The sequence below is a fragment of the Triplophysa dalaica genome, chromosome 6 (assembly GCF_015846415.1).
Source record: "Triplophysa dalaica isolate WHDGS20190420 chromosome 6, ASM1584641v1, whole genome shotgun sequence".
NCBI lineage: Eukaryota > Metazoa > Chordata > Actinopteri > Cypriniformes > Nemacheilidae > Triplophysa > Triplophysa dalaica.
The window spans coordinates 22,687,963-22,708,928 of record NC_079547.1 but is presented as its reverse complement, the minus strand read 5'-3'; the positions used below and the strand labels follow the sequence as shown (position 1 = coordinate 22,708,928).

The 20,966-nt window shown below is 38.5% G+C and overlaps 2 protein-coding genes across 5 annotated transcripts in view; both read right to left on the bottom strand.

Annotated features, from left to right (window-relative positions):
- Positions 1-8,304, bottom strand: part of mtss1 (MTSS I-BAR domain containing 1) — a 45,861-nt gene extending 37,557 nt beyond the window's left edge. The window contains exon 1 of one of the 3 annotated variants that reach the window (XM_056750370.1): positions 7,523-8,304. In XM_056750370.1, the coding sequence (XP_056606348.1) occupies positions 7,523-7,594 (72 nt within the window). In that variant the 5' untranslated portion in view covers positions 7,595-8,304. The remainder of the gene's footprint in view (positions 1-7,522) is intronic. The other 2 variants (XM_056750371.1, XM_056750372.1) reach the window with 2 other exon arrangements.
- Positions 8,305-11,640: 3,336 nt separating this feature from the next.
- On the bottom strand, positions 11,641-20,097 carry osgn1 (oxidative stress induced growth inhibitor 1). 2 transcript variants are annotated; one of them, XM_056751256.1, is made up of 6 exons: positions 19,895-20,097; positions 18,399-18,466; positions 17,106-17,242; positions 16,673-16,864; positions 14,846-14,937; positions 11,641-14,518 (listed from the first exon to the last, which is right to left on the bottom strand). In XM_056751256.1, exons 2-6 carry the CDS (start codon positions 18,454-18,456, stop codon positions 13,444-13,446), a joined length of 1,554 nt encoding a protein of 517 aa, XP_056607234.1. In that variant the 5' UTR covers positions 18,457-18,466; positions 19,895-20,097; the 3' UTR covers positions 11,641-13,443. The 2 variants fall into 2 exon arrangements, with proteins under 2 accessions (XP_056607234.1, XP_056607235.1); XM_056751257.1 differs by lacking the exon at positions 19,895-20,097 and adding an exon at positions 18,592-19,861.
- Between the last annotated feature and the right edge of the window lie 869 nt (positions 20,098-20,966).

Genomic DNA, 20,966 nt, shown 5'->3' with positions numbered 1-20,966 from the left:
AGACAATGAACAGACACTGTTGAAATGCAATTGTGGTCTATAATTTCCCTCATTGTGGGACTTAAAGGGCTCTGTTTTCATAATAGCATAAAGTTCCTGTATCTGAAATCCCTCTCAATCTATGTAAATGTTTTACTGGAGGATCACATGATCATGCTATTTTATGAGACATTGTTTTACAGCTTCATTTCAAATCAGAAATAGGAAGAGATTCAAACTCAAATCTGAATAATGGTTGCACATTTTTCTCCCATAAGAGGAAATAGTCTCCGTTCAAACCACCAACAACAATCAAAAACTTTAAAGGCCTTGAAGCGGTCTAATATCTAATGACTTGTTTCAGAACAATACTATTATTCAGCTCTCTCATTACTTTCAATTCCTTATTTTCCATCACAAACAAATGTTAACTACTGTAAAACGTAGACGTGATGCCCGTCCGCATTCTCATACTGACCATCTCCCTGATAACCATGGTAACAGGAACATAAGGTTATCACAACATGTGCTTTATCTCTTAGGAAACAAGTGGCCATGATTTGTACAGACAGCTCCAGGGATTTCCTGAGCCTGTCAGAAACTTGAAAGATGATCCACCCACAAGAACCCGCCTTCAAATGTCTTCCTCAAACTCTCAGCTCTTTTTATGTTTTCTGTGAAGTGACCCATCGGAGTTCTGCTTTCAACCGCATGAAAGAAATATATGATCAGTTTCTTGTCTTCAAACCTTCTCATCTTTGCCCGTTACCGTGGCAAAGAGCTGGTGACAAAGCGAAGACAAAACCTGTCGGTCCACTGTATCAAATAACAAAACAGATTCATGCATTGCATTCGCAGGCAGAGGTTTCAATCAGAATTAGGGATGAATCTTAAATGTAAAAAAAATCATATCATATCACATCATTTAATGGAAAGTCAATAGAAACGATGGGTCTGTATAAAGAAATATGAAGTAAACGTGTGTCAGTTTATCTACATTCTCACAAATGTAAATGACGAGTTGGTTCCAAAACGCTATAAATCCATTTTGATTTAATGGAGTAAAAATTTGTTTTCCTTACAAAGAAAGTGGCAAGATGAAAACCACAATTTTTGTTTCATGGCATCTTTAGGTTCAAATAACATAAAAAATTCAAATCCAGATTTAGATTTTTTTAATGATTTATAGTTATTGTTTCCCCAAAAAGCAATAAATCCTTAACTCATTTTTAAAAAAATGTAAAATATCCATTGAATCAATATAAAAGTTATTTTTCATATTGAAACTGTAGGTAGAGAATGCACAACAAAGTGAGTCGATCCACATATGGAAGCCTCTGAACTCAATACAATATTAATCTTACATACAGGCACTGGACTAAAAATGCATTCAATCTGTCATCGCACCTAAAATGAATTCAACATGTCATCTTTTAATGCTATCAATAAGTGCCTAATCTTCTTAATCTTGAAATCATTTTTATTTTCGGTTTGTTTGTGGAAACAAAGTAAGGGAGAAAAATGACAGAATAACACAGCGAATAACGAATTTTTCATAAAATTTAAAAGTGACTTTTCAATACCGACCTGATACTGATTTTGGCGGATTTTTTAAATGCAGTTTATCACGTTTTGGAACCAAACTTTTAAAATATTTCTGGATTAAAGTCCTAATCAGTGAAGCATTGTCTTCACAAACTCACAGGAGCAGACGTAAATAAATAGGTATGTCTTGCGTTATTTTGTTCCGAAAGTCAATCCTCCTGATTTACTCTCCTGACGTAAATGAACAAAACCAACGTTTCATGTTGCATCTACGTTATACTAATGATAACTTTGTTTGATGCTGGACAGGATTTCAAGCCGTAATACTTACCGTTGGATGTCATTATCACAGTAAACCATTAAACCGGTAATCGTTACATCCCTAGCCCAAGGGAAGGGTTTCATGATGATTGGTGTAACCTGTCAGCACCCTTACAAGTGCAGATCTGATCCAGAGACCGAGAAAAAAAATATTGCTATATTTGATTATCAAATCCGAGAATAATAATTGCGAGCTAAAAACATTGCAATAAAAAAGGAAAGATTGTCACTTTTTTAATAAAAATTGACACAACATAAAATAATTACAATGTGACCCATATTAGGCTTTAAAAACTAAATTGGGATGCTTGTCATTTATGATCTTAATACATGCCCTCAAAGTATAGTGCAGTATGCTAGCAGTTCATTCTAAACACAGCCTAGCATAGCCCTTTCAATATCAAAGACCTTTAAACAGTCTAACGCCTCTCATTAGCAAAAGCTTTGCATGCCTCAAATGGGCACCTGCGAGGGTGTGTCCACATGAGGGTGTGTCCTGTAGGTTTGCGTGGGTGCATATGCTTGTCCTAGGATGCACGGGTGGCCTTTGAACGCTGTACAAGAGCGTTTAAGAGGTGACTCACAGGCAGGCCTGTGCACGGAAGCTTCAGTATTTACACGCTACAGGCAGATCGTGGGATGTCAGAGGGGGGGTTGGTGAGGGGAACGTCGTGAAACAGGAATGCACACAGGCAGCTCCCCGGCTGTTAACTGCCGCCATTCTAAACCAGGAGGACAGAAATCATTAGCTTCTCCAATACGCCTAAACTTCTCTGGAACAGACGAGCTGAGGTCAACGAAAATGTTGAAACTTCTTTGATGATCAGAGTGATCCGGTTGAGGGGGAAGGTCACAAAATGGCCGTAGTCGTACAGATAACAAGTTTTGGTTTATTAGATGTTTCTAACACGTTTTAATGCGGTTGCTTATTTGCCAAAGTAAATAAAGCTCTTTCCCAAGCTTCTAACATCTTAAGACAATAAGGTTTCCCATACACCAAACATCCCCTTAAAATACATATCAAAAACAGTGCAACAGAAGGGGAAAACTCTCGGGTTGCCTGCTTGGCCTCCCGTTCACCGTCTAGTCTGTTACCTCATGAACCCTACAAAGAAACATCTCTTCACCCAGGTCTGTGTATTATGAAAGGAACCAATATTTCACTGTATTTTTAATGGTGGGGATTGAATTCTGTTGATCGAGTTTTGCTATGCCTTTGAAAAAAATACATTGAGTCGTCCAATGATACCAACAAAGCTAATGTGTTGCATTGAACCAAAGCCAAGAAATAGTTCACAACACGCATCTCTTTAATGGTATGAGGAAATGCAACCGTTTGAACGCCATACAGTATTGTTTCGCCAATCAGGTTAGTAAGAAAACTGTTTACGCAACTGGAATGCTTATTCTGTTGAAGGAGCTGTAATGCTTGAGGCAAAATGAGAAATTGGTTTGGAATCAATGATGAAAAAAATGAATTTCTCAATAGTGTAATAGGAAAAAATGAAGTAATGTGCATTCCTTTGCAAGCAACATTTGCTTGAATCCATAAACTGTCAGGATAAGCACCCACAAAAGTTTTGAATGCTCCTGTAGCCTATTTGTTTCTCCCAAATATCTTTTATTCTAGCATAACATTCTTACAAGATCAACAAATGACATTTTGTCCATGTAAATTATATTTGCACTTTTGGATTGCACAGCCTACGCTTCAACTGAGTGCTGTCTCGCCATGCAAGTGACATTTCACATGAGCAAGCAGCTGTGAGATACTCTGAGCATGTTAAATGCTTCATCTGTGAGTTTGGGATACATGCATCGCATCCAAAATACATCAACAGTCGGAAAATGCTCATGTATTTTGATTATTAAAACGTTTAAAGCCATGAAGTTACTTTATATTTCCAAGCCCAACCCATTGCAGCTGTCCATCGTATCTTTATATCTGGTGGTGATTTTTATTTTTTAAGCCATAAATCAATGTGGGTAGTCACCCTTAGTTACCCTTCACTGGGTTTTGCAAATATTTAACCAATAAAATCTATTAATAAATGCTTGTCAACTTTGACAACACAGTTTGAAATCATTTAAAAGTATAGTATTTTTTCAGTTTTCTGAAAAAAAACAGCAAATTCAGACATAGTAGGTAATGGAAGGACAATGACAAAATGCAAGTTAAGAACAATACCAATTTGGCTTTTGCTAACTCAAACATGCTAACTTGACCAATATTACTGTTAGAATTAGATCTTCCTCAGTAAAATAATGCAATCACACAGCAACCAATTACAGAATAAGGAAATAAGCAAGCAAGATCTGATCTTAATAGATTAGTTAAAGGAATAAGCCCTATTAAAATTCAAGTATGGCAGCACGTCTCGAAGGTCTCGTGAATATCCATATGAAACTCTTGTTTCGCAAGAACCAAGAAAGCCATTTTAAAATGTGCCTCTTTGATCTTCTCTACATCTACTTTATATCAAAACGTAGTGAATTATTTATTTAATATTCTCTTAATATTAATTGTATTTTTCAATTTGAGTATATTATGAGATCATTTTCAGATTTGGATAAGATAAAAAAGTGCACTATAACGTTTACTCACCCATATGACACCTTTATTCATAAAATTTCAAAGCTGCTCTTTGCCATTCTACCTAAATTGGAACAAGCATGAGTTAAACGGACTAACTTTCTGGGGCTTTATGGGTTTGATAGCCATCTAGAAAAATATCTCAAATTGAGTTCCACAGAACAAGGACACTTTCCTTGTAAACTATGAGACAACGGCAAAACACTCACTTTTGGGTAAACTATTCCTGTAAAGTCTCTAATCTGGTCTAGTATCTATATCTTATATCTCTCTCAGCTTACACCTGCACGTAAGTAATATACATAAAATATTTATTGAGTATTAATAAGCCCAAAGTAGCCTATGCCCTACAGCTGTTTTTCTGTGAATCATAGAGTTCCATGCACGCAAATGCATGTGCGCGAGAACACACACACACACACAAACATGGGGATATCCTGTACACTTCCCCCTTCCGGCGAGTCCAGAGACCTATTTCCACATTAACAGCCTGCATACAAATGAATCACCAAGACTCTGAGAAGACATTTGCATCTCTGTTTATTGTCAGAGTATGCGTCAAATGAGTGCAAATGAAACCATAAAAATACACTTAAATGCAGAAAAATATAAAGCTGCTTGTCCTAATAACTTGAGAAGAAAATGTTCAGGACTGATAAGCAGCAATGTAATGTACATCTGATAATATAAACCAACGACTAGAAACATACTCTACATTAAAGAGTACCTAGCATATGTTTTTTTAGGCCCTACTTTGGTTTATGGAGTGTCCAACAACAAGTTTATGTAAATACAATGTTTTTAAACACTTTAATGTCGTAATAATAGGCAGTTATTCGTACTTTACTTCTTAACTGACTCTCAAATGATTCGTTCCACGATTCATCCGTCTATGCCCCGCCTACCCGGTAACCTTGTGTCATGTGAATGGTCAGATGGTGTAGTCTGTTGTTATTGGTCAAACGCGTCCATCATTAGGCGCAAATGGAACCCCACTACCATCATTACAGGATTACGGTTTACATGTGGTTGGATGTCAAGATGGCAGCGATTTTACCGTACCAATTTGAGCCCGAGTCTGACGAGGAAGCATCAGAAGACGCTAATCCACACAATTCCACCACGACTGGAGCAGGATGTTTGTCAGTGGCAAGTGACAACTCTTGTCATATAAACACTCAGTGTGACAACATGCATGTTGTGCTTTTGCTCATCAATGAAATAAAATATTTTTTTCTTAAAATACCAAATAGAGTTGGTATTGCACCCTCTTTCAAGGATAGTCGTTTCACATACCCTGCAGTGAACGCGCCAATATTATTAAAGCAATCTTCGGTGAAATGATGCCCGCACAGTTAAACCCTGGGGTTATGCTCCTTTGGTATCTTTCGAAAAATGAATTGTAACCATTTCTCCCTCAGACGTTCTTCCTTTGGTAGTCGAAATAATACGGGGACTATGTATAGTGACGTAGATATAAGGGTGTACTAGTTCACGTCTCGTTTGTGCGATTCAGAGTCGACTCCCATTTTTACAAGCAAATAACTTTCTTATTTATTCACCTTCGGACTTACAACTTGGCAGACAGCTTACTTTCAAACACGGCAACATAACAGACTGCATGAAATGTCATTTTCATGATCATATGCTACCTACTCTTTAAATGTTAGGCAAGATACACAGCAGCCCCAAAAGGTAAACACTTAAGTAACATTTAAAAATGTCATTTAAAATTTTTACTAACTCCAGGTTCAAACATTACACACTTACTCAAAACCTGCACAGTTTTCTGTCCATTTTCATAAACACTAAAAGTAAACAAGATCAAACCAAAGGCAAAAGCACAAAACTTATAACTGACTTGGATTTCAGGGAGTAAACAAAATATGTTTTGAAACATCGACAATCAAATCAGGTATAGTTGGTATAGTTTTGTAATGTTACACCAAGCAAAAATTTCATCATTTCATAAACATGAAGTTGCATGAGAACGTCAAAAAGCTTTTGTGTGTTATAGAAACAATTCTTGACTCATAGATCGAGCAATGTTTACAACAGGATATGACATGCGCACAATAACTTCCCGCTCACCTGTGCACACACACACAACTGTGTGTTCTCTACTAGGCAAATGATTAGTCAGTTATTATAATGGACAAGAACGAACATTGTATATGCATGTAAAAACACGATATACCGTATATGCTCCAGGTTCTTGGTCCACGCTTATCTTATACAAGGTACCAAAAATGACAACTTTCTTTTTGAGAGAAATATGGACATCATACAAGGGTCAATCGCCCCTGCTGGCTAGAGATAAATGCATAACGTTATAGCATGTGTTAAGACTGTTAAACATCATGACAGATTATGATACAGTGTAGTTGGTGTGATTCACTTGGTAAATGTGAAATAAGCCGATTGTTCTTGTGGTATAATGACATCTACACGAATTACATTATTAGCCTATTATATTAACATGGTACTTAAATTGATACGGTCTCTTTTTCCAGAAATTTGTCATTATATTCCCATAGGACCATGTTAAACTCAGTTAGATGGGATGCGATTGATGGTAATACACCATGGAAAAATATGATTCCCATGTCCATGTATCATGTCTAATGTACTTCATTATGCTACAAAATACATGTTATTTATATTAATTGATCTTATAGACATATATCCTGGTACAAAATAATCATATATCTATGCAACTCCAAGGAACCTATGACAAGAAAACTACCATAGTACTTATGGTGCCCATAACATTCGTTGTCCAAAGGATGGAACTGTAAACTAGAATAGGCTAATATTTCCCGAAATTTCACATAAGAAAGCACCACCATCTTTTAAACTTGCAGATGAACGCACACATCCAGATACACAGATGGTGAATTGAAGGGGACACAGACACACATCACATGTATCAGCAGCCGGCCAACCACAGAACTGTTGCCAACCCTCCAAAACAGCTGGAAAATAACTTATTCCGTGCATTTGCCCAAGCAGAACCCCAAACCACCCACGGCGTTGAGGTAAATCAAAGCATCTGTGTATCATTTTGATGTAACGGGGACTCACCTTCATGTCGTTCATGATGGTTTGGAAGAGCCCTCCCAGAGCGCTGCACTCCTTCTCCATTCCTGCATCCATTTTAGCTGCCCAAAAAACACGCACGTCGCCTTGACACTTCTCCTTCCGACGAAAGCCCGGCTCGAAATCTGCTGTCAACGTTTAAAGGGCGCGGTACGTGGCTGTCTCCGAACGTCGTTGCGAATAAATCAAAATACGGCGAATTACGCGTGAAAAGAGTGCGTTGCTAGGTTGTCGCGCAGTTAGCGCGCTGACTGGCCGCCCGGCGTAAGTAAACTAGTGCTAGCCGCGCAACTTACTAAACCGCTGAAAACACATCGCGTCGCCACGGTAAAAAGTACACAAAACAGGTAAAACCTGAGGTGTTTTAAACTCGTCTCCGCGAATAAAAAGTGCCACGTAAGCACAGGTACGACAGCAAAAAAAAAACGTCGGTTGGAAGTCAGCGCCGAAGTACCTGGCTCGGCGTTTTCAAAAACTCGGATCGATAGTAATGTTAGTTTAGATCGTAACGATCTCCGCGCTTTTTATTCCTCATGGTTTCATTCAGTCGTTCGCGTCGCTGTATCCTCAAGTGTATTGATTTCGAGCGGTGGCGGTCTGAATGGGCCTTTCGAGCGAAATTAATACCGCAGTACCTGACTAAAGTTACGACCTCTAATACATTCCACGGTGTGAGTGGTAAACATTATTCACTCATGACTCGCTCTCTCGCTTTCCATTCGTTTTGTGAGGATCTCCTGGCGCACGAAGTCGAAGGTGGAGGCGGGGCGTAAACGCTTCGGGCATCTTCGTCCTTTTCCGTCAAAGTTTTTTGCCGTCAACAGAAGCATGCTTTACCTTGCAAATTTTCTCTTGCGCAATGGTAAGCGTTGTTTATTTCTTTTTTAAACACGTTCATGTACATCCAAAGAAGACAGTGGTTATAAAAAATAAGAAATACAATTTAATTTAATTGTATTTCTTATTCTTTGGTTAAACATACCCCTTTGAATACAGATAGACCAACTCATAACATTTACATTACATTTACATTTAGACATTTAGCAGACGCTTTTATCCAAAGCGACTTACAAAGAGTTTAGGAGCAATAAGCGATAGTTCATACAGGTGGCATAATACATCAGGTGCCAATACAAAGTTACTGGTTTCAACAAAAGCTAGACCACTACCTGTTGAGAGAAAGGGTTAGTGTATTTTTTTTCTCATTTGTTTGTCAAGTATTCACAGAAGAGATGGGTTTTAAGTAGTTTTTTAAATGTTGTGAGAGATGTGGTTGAACGGACAGAGATAGGAAGAATGATACATAACTGTATCATGTTATATTTCTCTACAAAGAAGTGGGTTTTCATATCACATATACGAGTCGGCATCATTGTAATGTTACACAACCCTTTGCCATTACCTGATATTACAAAATGAGTCCACTTCTCAGCTCAGCACGGTCTCATAGCAACACAGACATGATCAATTCAGCATCACGTCCTCTAGTGGCCACCTGTCTCTCTGCTAAGAAAAGAGAGGTCACCTTGGACACAGTGGGCATCTACACATTTACAGCATGATCATTTGAGTTGGTTAGTCGTTAGTGTAATAAGGGCTATTTCAATTTAGCAGCCCTAGTTAATTTGAGGATATTAGTCCAGAAGAGGTTGGATCATTCACAAATATTGTATAGTATATTTGTTTGAAAACGAACGCAAAGTTCATACTGTAGATTAACACTGTATACAATGCAAATGTACATGAGTATATTATTCCAGCAATATTTAAAAGGCACTTCAAATAGTTTAATGCACTTTAACACTTGCACTGTCCAGAGCGATGATTTGCTGCCATCTTATGGTAAAACAAACAGTTCAGGAGTGTTTCACAGATTTGAGCTATGTTGGGACTGGAATACTTGTGTACTGTATAATTACTGTGATATTCTGTGCATGGTTATCATAGTATACTAAAACGAAACATTTTTTTATTTTAAATCAAACAAAATATCACAAAATAGAATTTGAAAAACTCGAATTTAACAAAAATGATACATATTAACTTAGCAATATTCTAAAATAGGCTAAGTTGAAGTTAAAGCACTAAAATTCTTAACAGAACCTAAATAAGAACTAAAATAAAAAGATATAAAACTTATACAGTATTATAAAAATACACGATCAAATGACAAACACACACAACAAAATTATGTTTATGTTTTTCTTCATATTTTTGATGAAGAAAAAATATTAAAAATAAAAATAAAACTGAACTATAATTACGGACTATAGTGTCCTGCCTCCTAAAACTAAGTGAAATTGTATACAGTATGTAAACATGGCCATAACAGGTATATTCAGAAGTCCCACTAACAGTTGCCCATTAGATAGTTCACAAAAAAAATGAAATTTCTCAAGTTGTTCAAAACCTTCATCAATTTCTTTATTCAGTTAAACATAGATATTTGGAAAATGTTAGCAATTGAGATTTCTGGGAAATCATCCCCCACAAAAAAAAATTGTCAAAGGTGCCCCAGAACTGTTTGTTTGACTAAATTCTTCAAAATATCCACTTTTTTGTGCAACAGAACAAAAAAATTATAAAAAAAATACTTTGGTAGTCAATGGCGCCTTAGACATCCCAGTTGCTAACATTCTTTCAAATATCTTTGTTCAACCAAACAAAGAAATTGATACAGGTTTGGAGGGTAACTCATGACAGAATTTTCATTCATCATGTACACACGGTTCTTTATATATACAGTGGGTATCGAAAGTATTCAGACCCCCTTAAATTTTTCACTCTTTATTATATTTGTTATATTGGTTGTATTATCACTGTACTTGGCAGCATTCATCTTTCCCTCGATTGCAACCAGTCGTCCTGTCCCTGCAGCTGAAAAACACCCACACAGCATGATGCTGCCACCAACATGCTTCACTGTTGGGACTGTATTGGACAGATGATGAGCAGTGCCTGGTTTTCTCCACACAGACCGCTTAGAATTAAGGCCAAAAAGTTCCATCTTGGTCTCATCAGACCAGAGAATCTTATTTGTTACCATCTTGGAGTTGTTCAGGTGTTTTTTTAGCAAACTCCATGTGGGATTTCATGCGTCTTGCACTGAGGAGAGGCTTCCGTCGGCCCACTCTGCCAGAAAGCCCCGACTGGTGAAGAGCTGCAGTGATGGTTGACTTTCTAGAACTTATTTCTATCTCCTGAATGCATCTCTGGAGCTCAGTCACAGTGATCTTTGAGCTCTTCTCCCCCAATAGCGCAGTTTGACCGGACGGCCAGCTCTAGGAATGGTTCTGGTCGTCCCAAAAGTCTTCCATTTAAGGATTATGGAGGCCACTGTGCTCTTAGGAACCTTAAGTGCAGCAGAATTTTTTGTAACCTTGGCCAGATCTGTGCCTTGCCACAATTCTGTCTCTGAGCTCGCAGGCAGTCCCTTTGACCTCATGATTCTCATTTGCTCTGACATGCACTGTGAGCTGTAAGGTCTTATATAGACACGTGTGTGGCTTTCCTAATCAAGTCCAATCAGTATAATCAAACACAGCTGGACTCAAATGAAGGCAGAACCATCTCAAGGATGATCAGAAGAAATGGACAGCACCTGAGTAAAATATATGAGCGTCACAGCAAAGGGTCTGAATACTTAGGACCATGTGATATTTCTTTTTTAATATATCTGCAAAAATGTCAACAATTCTGTGTTTTTCTGTTAATATGTGGGTGCTGTGTGTACATTAATGAGGGAAAAAAATGAACTTAAATGATTTTAGCAAATGGCTGCAATATAACAAAGAGTGATACATTTAAGGGGGTCTGAATACTTTTCTGTACCCACTGTATATATATATATATATATATACACACATATTATCATACATATGAAATTCTTTTTTTTTTAACCTGTCCAGTAATTATTTCTAAATTTTACGTTTCTCACTCAATACACACACTGTTTTTCTTTGTTTTTACTTTTTTTGCTATTCCTGAACTATACAACAAACACTATTTATCATATTGTGTATGCTGAACAAGACCTGTATACATACGAACTGCTAAATAAAAAAATAGAAGTAGTATTGAAGACAATAAACAAAGACACAATGTTGCATTTTCTTACTCGTTTTAATACTGGCTGAGAGCATCAACTCATGTACTTAACTTCAGTTTTTTTTTTTCAGAAAATGACTAACAATTTTTCATTCTCAACATTCTCAAATTAGAGCTGCCAGGGATAATAAGAGGCAAATCACACAGCAAACTGAGATTTTAGAATTAAATCCATGTTTCAAAATAGAGACAATTAGTACTTTCTTACACAAACATGATATGCATTCAATATTTAATTGAGCAACATTTTACAGAAATCCCTCACCTTTAAAAACATGACTCATTGACAGGTGAGACACAAAATTAATCTCGTAGGCAAAGTTACATATGGGCCATGAATCTCATTTTATTAATAACCATGTTATATAGGCCACATTTATTTACACAATGTAATCAAGTTAACACACAAGGATAATCATGTCTGAAGGACATAACTGGCTTTGTAGTTGCTGTGCGCACAAAGCCCTCGTGTGGTTTGTTTTGTAAGTGCAGGCTGACCTCACAGAGGTTTTGGCTTCCTGTTATGCCGAGTTCAAACTGCATGATTTTGGCCCCGATTTTCAGTCGCAGACAGGTTTTGAGAAATCACAGACACGTTTCACTTAAGTGAGTGACAATCACTCATTGTGAATTATTAAAGATGTGATCTGAGAGAGTGGGGGACACGTCGCTAAATATTTTCCATGCTAAACACATGCACTTGTCAGCGACTCAAAATCCTTATGTGTGAAATAAGTTCTGACTGAAAAATACAACGGCGATGACCTACAGCCAATGAGACGGCAAGATACAAGGCAAAATGTCGCATGAGAACTCTGATATTACGTTTCACTTTTTAAAATTACGCTTGGTTGTCAAAAGTTGTTTGCAGACCAGACAGTTGTCGGCGATTCTGACCTATTGTTAAGTTATCATTGTGTAATCTATCGCCAATCCCTCGTTCAATATGAACACTGGAGCATCTGAACGCTACCCCAGATAGTCATGCAGTGTGATAAGAACATCAATGCAACGACGGCAAAGTGAACTCGGCATTAGTAAGAGCAGTAAAAGAATCAAAGACTTTCCTCACAAGTCCTCACTTTAGACCATCTGTTCCAGTTCGTAGGTATAACCTACAGACAGTAGCATACTCTACTAGTATGTCCAGAAGAGAAACATTTTTAGGTAGTAGAAAATCTTGTAATGCTGGTTCGTTAACCCAAATAACACTGCTGAAAAAGAATAATGAACAAATATAAAAGCCATATTTATAAAAAAGAAAAGGTGTGGTGCTTATTTTTCTGAACAAGAACGAAAACCAGCATGTTAGTACCAAGATGATACATCCACACTTTTGCCTGGCAAAGTTTAGTTTGGAGTTTCTCACATCACATGAAGAAAATGTTCTGACCCAAAAAAAAAAAAAAACACACAGCGAGTACAAACGTTAATTTGGCACAACATGAGACAACTGCCATAAGAACTAGATTAGTGTTTCTGGTGAGCAGGCATGTTCAAGAAAAAACCCTGAAGTCGTAAAAGCACCTTCCGTCTGTCAATGTTTAGACTCACGTACAGATTGGTCAAATATTTACAACAAAAATCTATGTCAGTGCATTTACAGTTCAAATCCTGCTCTTCCACATTTCTATGACTTGGGGCAGTACAATGAGTACTTCTCCATAAGCTTATGGTTCCAGAGTGATTCGAGCATTCATTGATGGAAGCTGGTGGCAAAAACGGCTCCAGATCCTTTTAAAATATCCCACCTTTCGCTCGCTTAAGTCTTTCCACCTTTTATGGTCCCGATGCTTTTTTTATGCCTCCAAGTTGCAGCTGGTCAACTGATTAACCAATAAGCTTGTTTTGGAGTTTTCTGTCGTACTTTGTCGTTCCGTTTTGTGTTTACGTGCAATGTCACATGCAATAGCCAGAGCACCACCTTTCAGAAAGCGCACAAAATTTTCACCCACCAGTGGCCCCATGGCATACATACCCGGCTCTTTCGAGCACTCATATGTGTATGGATCCACATCCAACGCATTTCGGCGGCAGCTAATTGGCTCTTCGGGATCCAGCCCCAGCGGGCGGCCGTGTTCTGAGAGAAATGACAGGTTCGGATGGGCACCGATCAGAACAAGCACCATTGACACCTGGAGAGTGGCTTGTTGCCCTCCTTCACCCTCTAGGACACATTTGCCATCAGACTTGAAGGCAACCACACGATGATTTGGGAAGCTGAGGTAACCTGGGTAACTGGTGTAAGGGATTGTACTATCAGAAGGTGAAGTGACAGGTGGGTTGGAAAGAATTACCACCTTCCCTTCCTCTTTGTGTTGCTGTTGGATCATCATCTGATGCACTTTGTGGTACTCCGGGTAGAGCAGCTTGGGCAGCTGGTTGAAGATGAGTGCCGGATCGGTCACAGATCTCCGAAAGGCGTGATATACAGGCGTGTTCAAGTGGTGAGCTGCGAGAACAGCATCTGCCGCTGTCAGCCCAGCACCCACCACAAGAACCGGTTCGGAGGCTCGATCCAAACGTCCCGAGGATATAGCAGCCTCCAGCTCCCAGAAGCTGTGGCACACAAAGGGAAGATTCTCACCTTCCACGCCCAGACGGGCCGGGATGTCGTGGGTTCCTGTGGCAAGCACAACATTCTCTGCATAAACAGAGAAAGGGACCTCCAACTCTTTTTGTTCTTCACCTCCCTTGGCTCTCTTTTGGAAACCTTGGATCTTCCAAACGGTGCGGCCGGATTCCAGTGCAACCCGATGGACTGACGTCACTGTGGTGCCGCAAGCAAATCTCTTCCCCAGTCCCATTTCACTCACGTAGTGCTGGTAGTAGGACGCAATCTCAGCTGGTGTGGCTCTGTCGTTACGTAAATTTCTAATAAACACATGAAGATACAAATCCGTTATAAGTTTTGCCTGTTTTAGGCGTTTAGTCTAGATTCAATGTTTGAGGTATTCTTTATGCATCAACTTTTATACATAACATGCATTGTAGTAGCAGCCTAAAAATAAAAAAAAATTCTAAAACGAACTCAGTAAATCAGTCAAATTATTTTTTAAATAGATTTTAGACTTGACAGAAACTTCTCTGTAGAGTTTATAGTTTATTCTAGAAGGAAGTTAAAACAAACTGCCTTGGAATCCTGTTTACTAGGAATGCTTTCATTCGCTTTCACAGCGTTTACAATCTACATTTTAATACCTTCTTTTATCTCTCATCCAGTCCTTAAGCTTCAGACCAGGGAGTTCCATCCAGTTTGCCAGGCTGAGCGTCAACATCGAGCCCTCCATTGCCTGCGGGCATCAACCAAAATAATCAACAACTTCACAAGCTGCTTTGTAACAAACTGCAAGCAGATTAAAAGAATCTGATCACCAGATAGAAACACTCAATAGAAAAGTTGTTTACAAAAATGCTAACATTGAATCACATGAGGCCTCATCCCATCAGACCTGAAGGGCTGTTCTTTTGAGAATAAAACCTATAATGATATCATATATAATATAAATTATTTATCTATATTATATTTTAAAAACTTTTATTTGCATGAAAGTTACTATAGCTTTAATTCAAGGAAAGTTCACCCAAAAAGGAAAATTCTGTCCCATTTTTATGGAAGCAAATAAGAGACATAATGTTTTGAAATTTAACAGCCTATGAATACTTGATTTTGAATTATTTTACTTTGGAAACCATGTATCTGAATTTATTTGTTTCGAATTTACCTCTATGAAATTTAAATATGAAAATTCTTGATTTCCAATTTAAAAACCTGAATTTAATGCTCACAAATTCAGATAAAAAAAAAAATCTACTTACAGAATTTCAGATAAAATACATTCAGATTGATCAAATTTGATTGCTCTTATTCAGATCTCAAATTTCAAGTTAATACTTTTCAAAGAAAACATATGTCTAATTCGACTGCTCAAATTCAGATCGAAAAATTCAAGTTAAATATTCACATGGTAACATCCGGGCTACCCAGGATAGGAAAAACAGTTGAGCCCAGAGCCTGTCTGCAATTGAACCGAACCATTGAACCGAACCATTAAACCGAACCATTAAACCGAACCAATGAACCGAACCAATGAACCGACGTCTGGCGGCCTATCAGAGCACGACAACCTGACTGTCTGTCATGATCCAAGAAGAGGCCAAGGCACGGATATTAAACCTGTTAAGAAGATGACTTCTAAAACGAAGGCGCTCCGGTAAGTTTGCTGTTTATGTACAATCAGACTCTACAGAACAAAAGTATGTTGTTGCTAATTATTTTTTTGGATCTATTATTATTATTATTTTTCGACCGACGTCGGTTCGGTTCAATGGTTCGGTTCAATGGTTCGGTTCAATTGCAGACGGGCTCTGGGCTCAACTGTTTTTCCTATCCTGGGTAGCCCGGATGTCACCATGTGAATATTTAACTTGAATTTTTCGATCTGAATTTGAGTGGTCGAATTAGACATGTTTTGTTTGAAAAATATTAACTTGAAATTTGAGATCTGAATAAGAAGCAATCAAATTTGATCAACCTGAATGTATTTTATCTGAAATTCTGTTAGTTGATTTTTTTTGTATCTGAATTTGTGAGCATTAAATTCAGGTTTTTAAATTGGAAATCAGGAAATTTCTTATTTAAATTTCATAGAGGTAAATTTGAAACAAATACATTCAGATACATGGTTTCCAAAGTAAAATAATTCAAAATCAAGTATTCAAGTATTCAAAATATTATGTCTCTTATTTGCTTCCATACATTTTCTCACCCGCTTGTCATTTCAAACCTGTATGAAATTCTTCCCTCCTCAGAACACAAAAGAAGATATTCTGCAGAATGTTTTTAACCGGCACCCATTCACTTTCATTGGTTTTGTGTCCATACAATAGAAGTGAATGAGTGCCAGCACTGTTCAGTTACAAACTTTCTTCAAAATATCTTCTCCTCAGAAGAACATATACCTCAGCCCTAAATGCCGCTTAATTTCATAAACTAAAGTAAAAGGTTGTTGAAGTGTGATGACTTACATGCCAGGCCCCTCCAGGTGGTCCCTTTCCCAATACAAGGTGGGGTGTTGCTCTTTCCGGCTCGTATCGCCATCTCAGTGGTGAGGGGCAGTCCACTCCAAAGTCTCCGTCAGGGAGCAAGAGGGCATCGAAAAGCACAGCCACAGGGTTCGATGAACGACCCTCCACACCCTCACACAGGTACTCTAGATCCTATATGCACATAAAAATATTCATTTGAGCATAATGATTTTTTTATAATGCAGATTGGAACATGCAAAAAGTTGCTTCGTACGTTATGCAAACACATGCAGCTGCCATTCACTGTGGTGGTAATTATTATGATAACTTGAGCAGTAATTGACTCTGTTGAGACTTGCATGGTATGCAGTCAAAAGCTGACTGAAAATCAACACTAAGAAGCAGTTGTTATATAAATATTTGTGTTCATTACCTGGTCAAACAAAGACAGATTGGGGTTTTCTGACAGTTTGCTATGCAAAATGGGGTTGGGATGGCAGCCGTCGGTGGATAGATAAGGTGTGTAACCCGACAGTAAATACGAAAGACAAATCCCTGATGGCCCATTACCTGTAAGAAACAAAGCCATGCAGGGGGAAATTAGAAATGCGGTCCACAACAACCACATTTTTTGTTAGAAAAACAGGTTTCTTGAAAGAACGTGTGAAAATTGAAAAGAGGATGGGACTTTCTGAAATGTGTACATATATAAAAAATCTGTTCATTTAGAGAATGCTTTCATTCAATGAAATTGATGAGTACAACATGAGCAATTTGTCCTCAAAACATAAAAAGTGTTTAAAAATTGGCCAGTTTGTTTAGTTAGCAATAGAGGTGGGCGGAATGACAAACCTATTTCACGGAATAAGTCATTTTATTTCTTGGTAACTATATATTTCACGGTAACAACCTCCCATAATAATTCTATATCTTATACCTCTTTTGTTATTGATTTTATTTATTTATAATGTTGGGAAGTTGTGAAAATGTACTAAAGATTTCAAATTAAGTTCTGATAATAATGTTTATTATTTCTTTATATTTATCTTCTGGCTATATCATATGTAAACAGTAGGACGAAAGACAACATGTTTATCAATGTAGTATTAATATATACACAAACAATGAGTATAGTATAGACTGGTGTTATTAACTAGTGGGGGTTTGTACTGTAGAGTCATCATCGCTCTTCACTTTCTATACAAGATGAGCCCTTTTAGTGTGTTGCGACTCTCTGTCTTTAGGTTTGTTTATTCTCACGCTTGTCTTTGCACCGCGAGTCTCTGGTGACTCGGCACATTTCTCCCAAAACGAGTGTTTACGGCACGTCAAAGCGTCGAGCATCATCATCGCGCACTTTAATCCTAGTTTCACCTAAAGTTTACACGGCCGCAGCGCGCAAATCCCTGCACCCCTGCACGAGCACTGCAATTGATGATTTAGTCATTTATTAAGGGTGCATTAGTTAACATGTTTTTTCAAAATAACTCAAATTGCAGAGCGCCGAGCCAACCACGCCTACTTGTTTACATTCCGCGAATACACGGAATAGAAAAATATCTTACGGTTAACGGCAATCCTTCATTCCGCCCAGCCCTAACATAAATGAAAGTAAAACAGAAGCAAAACATCAATGAATTATCACAGGAAAGATGAGCATCACCTAATAACCACCCAGACGCAAAGCAAAAAACAAGCATCAAAACCAAAATACAAAGACTCTTACCGATAATGACAACAGGCAGGATGTCATCAGAACTTGTGTCTTTGTTATGAAGCTCCATATCGTCTCACCTGTTAAAAGCAAAAGGAGATTAAGTCAAGTATCATTCTGGGCCTAACATCATAACCATACAACCCACCCCTCTCTTTGTGCTTTAAATAAGGACATGACATTTTAGTTGTCTGCCTGTCATCACCTATTAAATGACCCTTTGAACATGTCTGGTATGAAAAGACTGCACGTAGTTCCATTGCCGCTGGTCATGATTTTGACAGAGGGCTTACTACAAGCAGGCATTCCAAGTAAAGAAAATATATATAAATAAAAAAATATTGTGGAAATTCTCATCGTAAAAATGGGTATAAACACAATTTGAATGTCTTATCTCACAACAAAAAGAAGTATGAATACAGTGTTCCAGGAAAAGTGCAGTGTTGTTATATAACAGCTTCAGTTTGGTTGACAATGACTCTGCAGAAATCTTAAACCAACGTAATATTCGCTGAGTCATGCTGACTGGTAACCACACCATGTGAATGAAATTGTGTGCCAATTTTAATATAACTTATATTCTTCATCCGATTTGAAGCCCACAAGAGTGCATGATTATGTCGCACGTGGGTTCTGGTTTTTACGGGGTCCAGAGGGGGCGTGTGAGCTTGAAGCATAGTTACGTACGAAACGTTTTCTGTGTCCGAGTGGGTTTATGACAAGAAAAGTGGTCCAAGTCTGATGTCACAAACAGGCAAATTTAACAAAGGGTCAACGTCTAGAACGTGATGCGTCAAAATCAAACAATTATTAACAAACCGAAGCAAAAAATGATAGAATTGCACGCTGTCAAAGACGCGGACTTGCGTAACATTGTCACATTCAAACTTCCGGAGATAACCGTGACAGCGAGCCTCGCGCTTACGTGCTTACCTAACTATGCGTTTTACGAAAGACGTTCGCAAATGGCCAAAATTAGCCGTCAAACTCATGCTCTAAAGTGTATAATCTGTTCGAGGTGGTCAGCCCCCCACAGACCTTTCCAGATATAGCGACGAGATCTTGTCGGTTTCGTAGTTCACGGTCGTACTCGCAAGGCGAGACCGGCCACTCCGCCCCTTTAACTGGCAGGATGCGCGAGCACCCCAAAGACATTAAAAGGGGATTTCATTGACGGGAGATTACGCAAAATCCCATTGAAGAATCCAGTAACCACCTTGTGCGTGACCCAGATGCTCGAATTAATACAGTGCCTTGTGCTTTCGTAACTCCGGTGCTGTCCCCTGTCCAGACCTGACCACAACACACATGTCCATATCCGACGGATGCATTACGAGGCGACACCAAATTAAGGAAACAACGTTCGTAAAACCCAACACGAGTTATAACGTTACATGAAATGGTGATGCAACACGTTAACATCAACAATCAAAACTGACGTGAATACAACGTAACGTTTAAACCGCGTGATGAAAGTCATCACAAATGAACGTGGAAATTCACCTCACCTGTCTGAATTGAGAATGAGACACGAGCGCGGACTCTCGTAATGCAGGGCGGCTGCCGAAAACGTTTTAAAACGCAGTTACACACATGCAGGTTCTATACGCCGTTGCCCGTGGTTGAATCTGGTCTTGCGGAGAAAGACGCGGCGCCGTGAAACATAACCTACTGTAGATACTCGTGCGGCGATGGGTTTTATAATTCTTCACTATCCGGCCCACGGCAGCCAATCATTGACCAGAAGACGTGACGCTTAGGACTATGATTGGTGTGGTGCCGAATGACGAAAGCTTCGAGCTTCTTTTCCGCTCGCTGAAGATGATCTAATCCCTGATTGGCCTGCTTCCTTGCATCAGCCAATCAGCAAACGCGAACGGTGCTGCTGCATTAACATTGCAACGGCTCAATGAAAACTAACATTAGATGGTAAATCTTAACAATGGACTATAGGCGGATTCTTTCTTATTACTCAAGATATGTTTTGTAATAATAATACTTTTCGATTTATTACAGTACACATTTACAAGAGACACTCTGAACGTACAGTTCAGAGAACAGAGGTTCATGACCCATCACGAAAGAATGTTTTCATTGTTGAGAACAAGTGACAACTTAAACCCTCATTCTTTTCTCATGCTTGCCCTCGTCTTTTTTCTTTTGTTATGAAATAAGACTTTCTCACAATAGGTGAAATATAACGTGTCAAATTATTATATGAAGGCGTTTTACGAAAAAAAAATGCAGCGCTGACGTCACGCCATGATAAATGGTGGCTGTCGCGGCCATATTTGTAGGTGGTGGCGGCTCGTTTCCGCCAGTGAGTTTAGTTAAAATTTGTTCCGTTGTGCTTCATTTATTCGTTTTTTTCACCGCTTCTAATTCTCTTCACGCCACTGTATGCAAAAGCAAGGTGAGAGCCGTAGTAAAATAAAACAATGGCTAGTAAACAACCTCCGAAGAGGTTGCTCCGCGCAGTGACGTCATTTGACAAGCTCTATTGTGGCCTTTATCTGATATAGTGGTTTCAGATAGTTATGCCATGGTATTTTGATGTCACCAGAATATAACAATATTTGT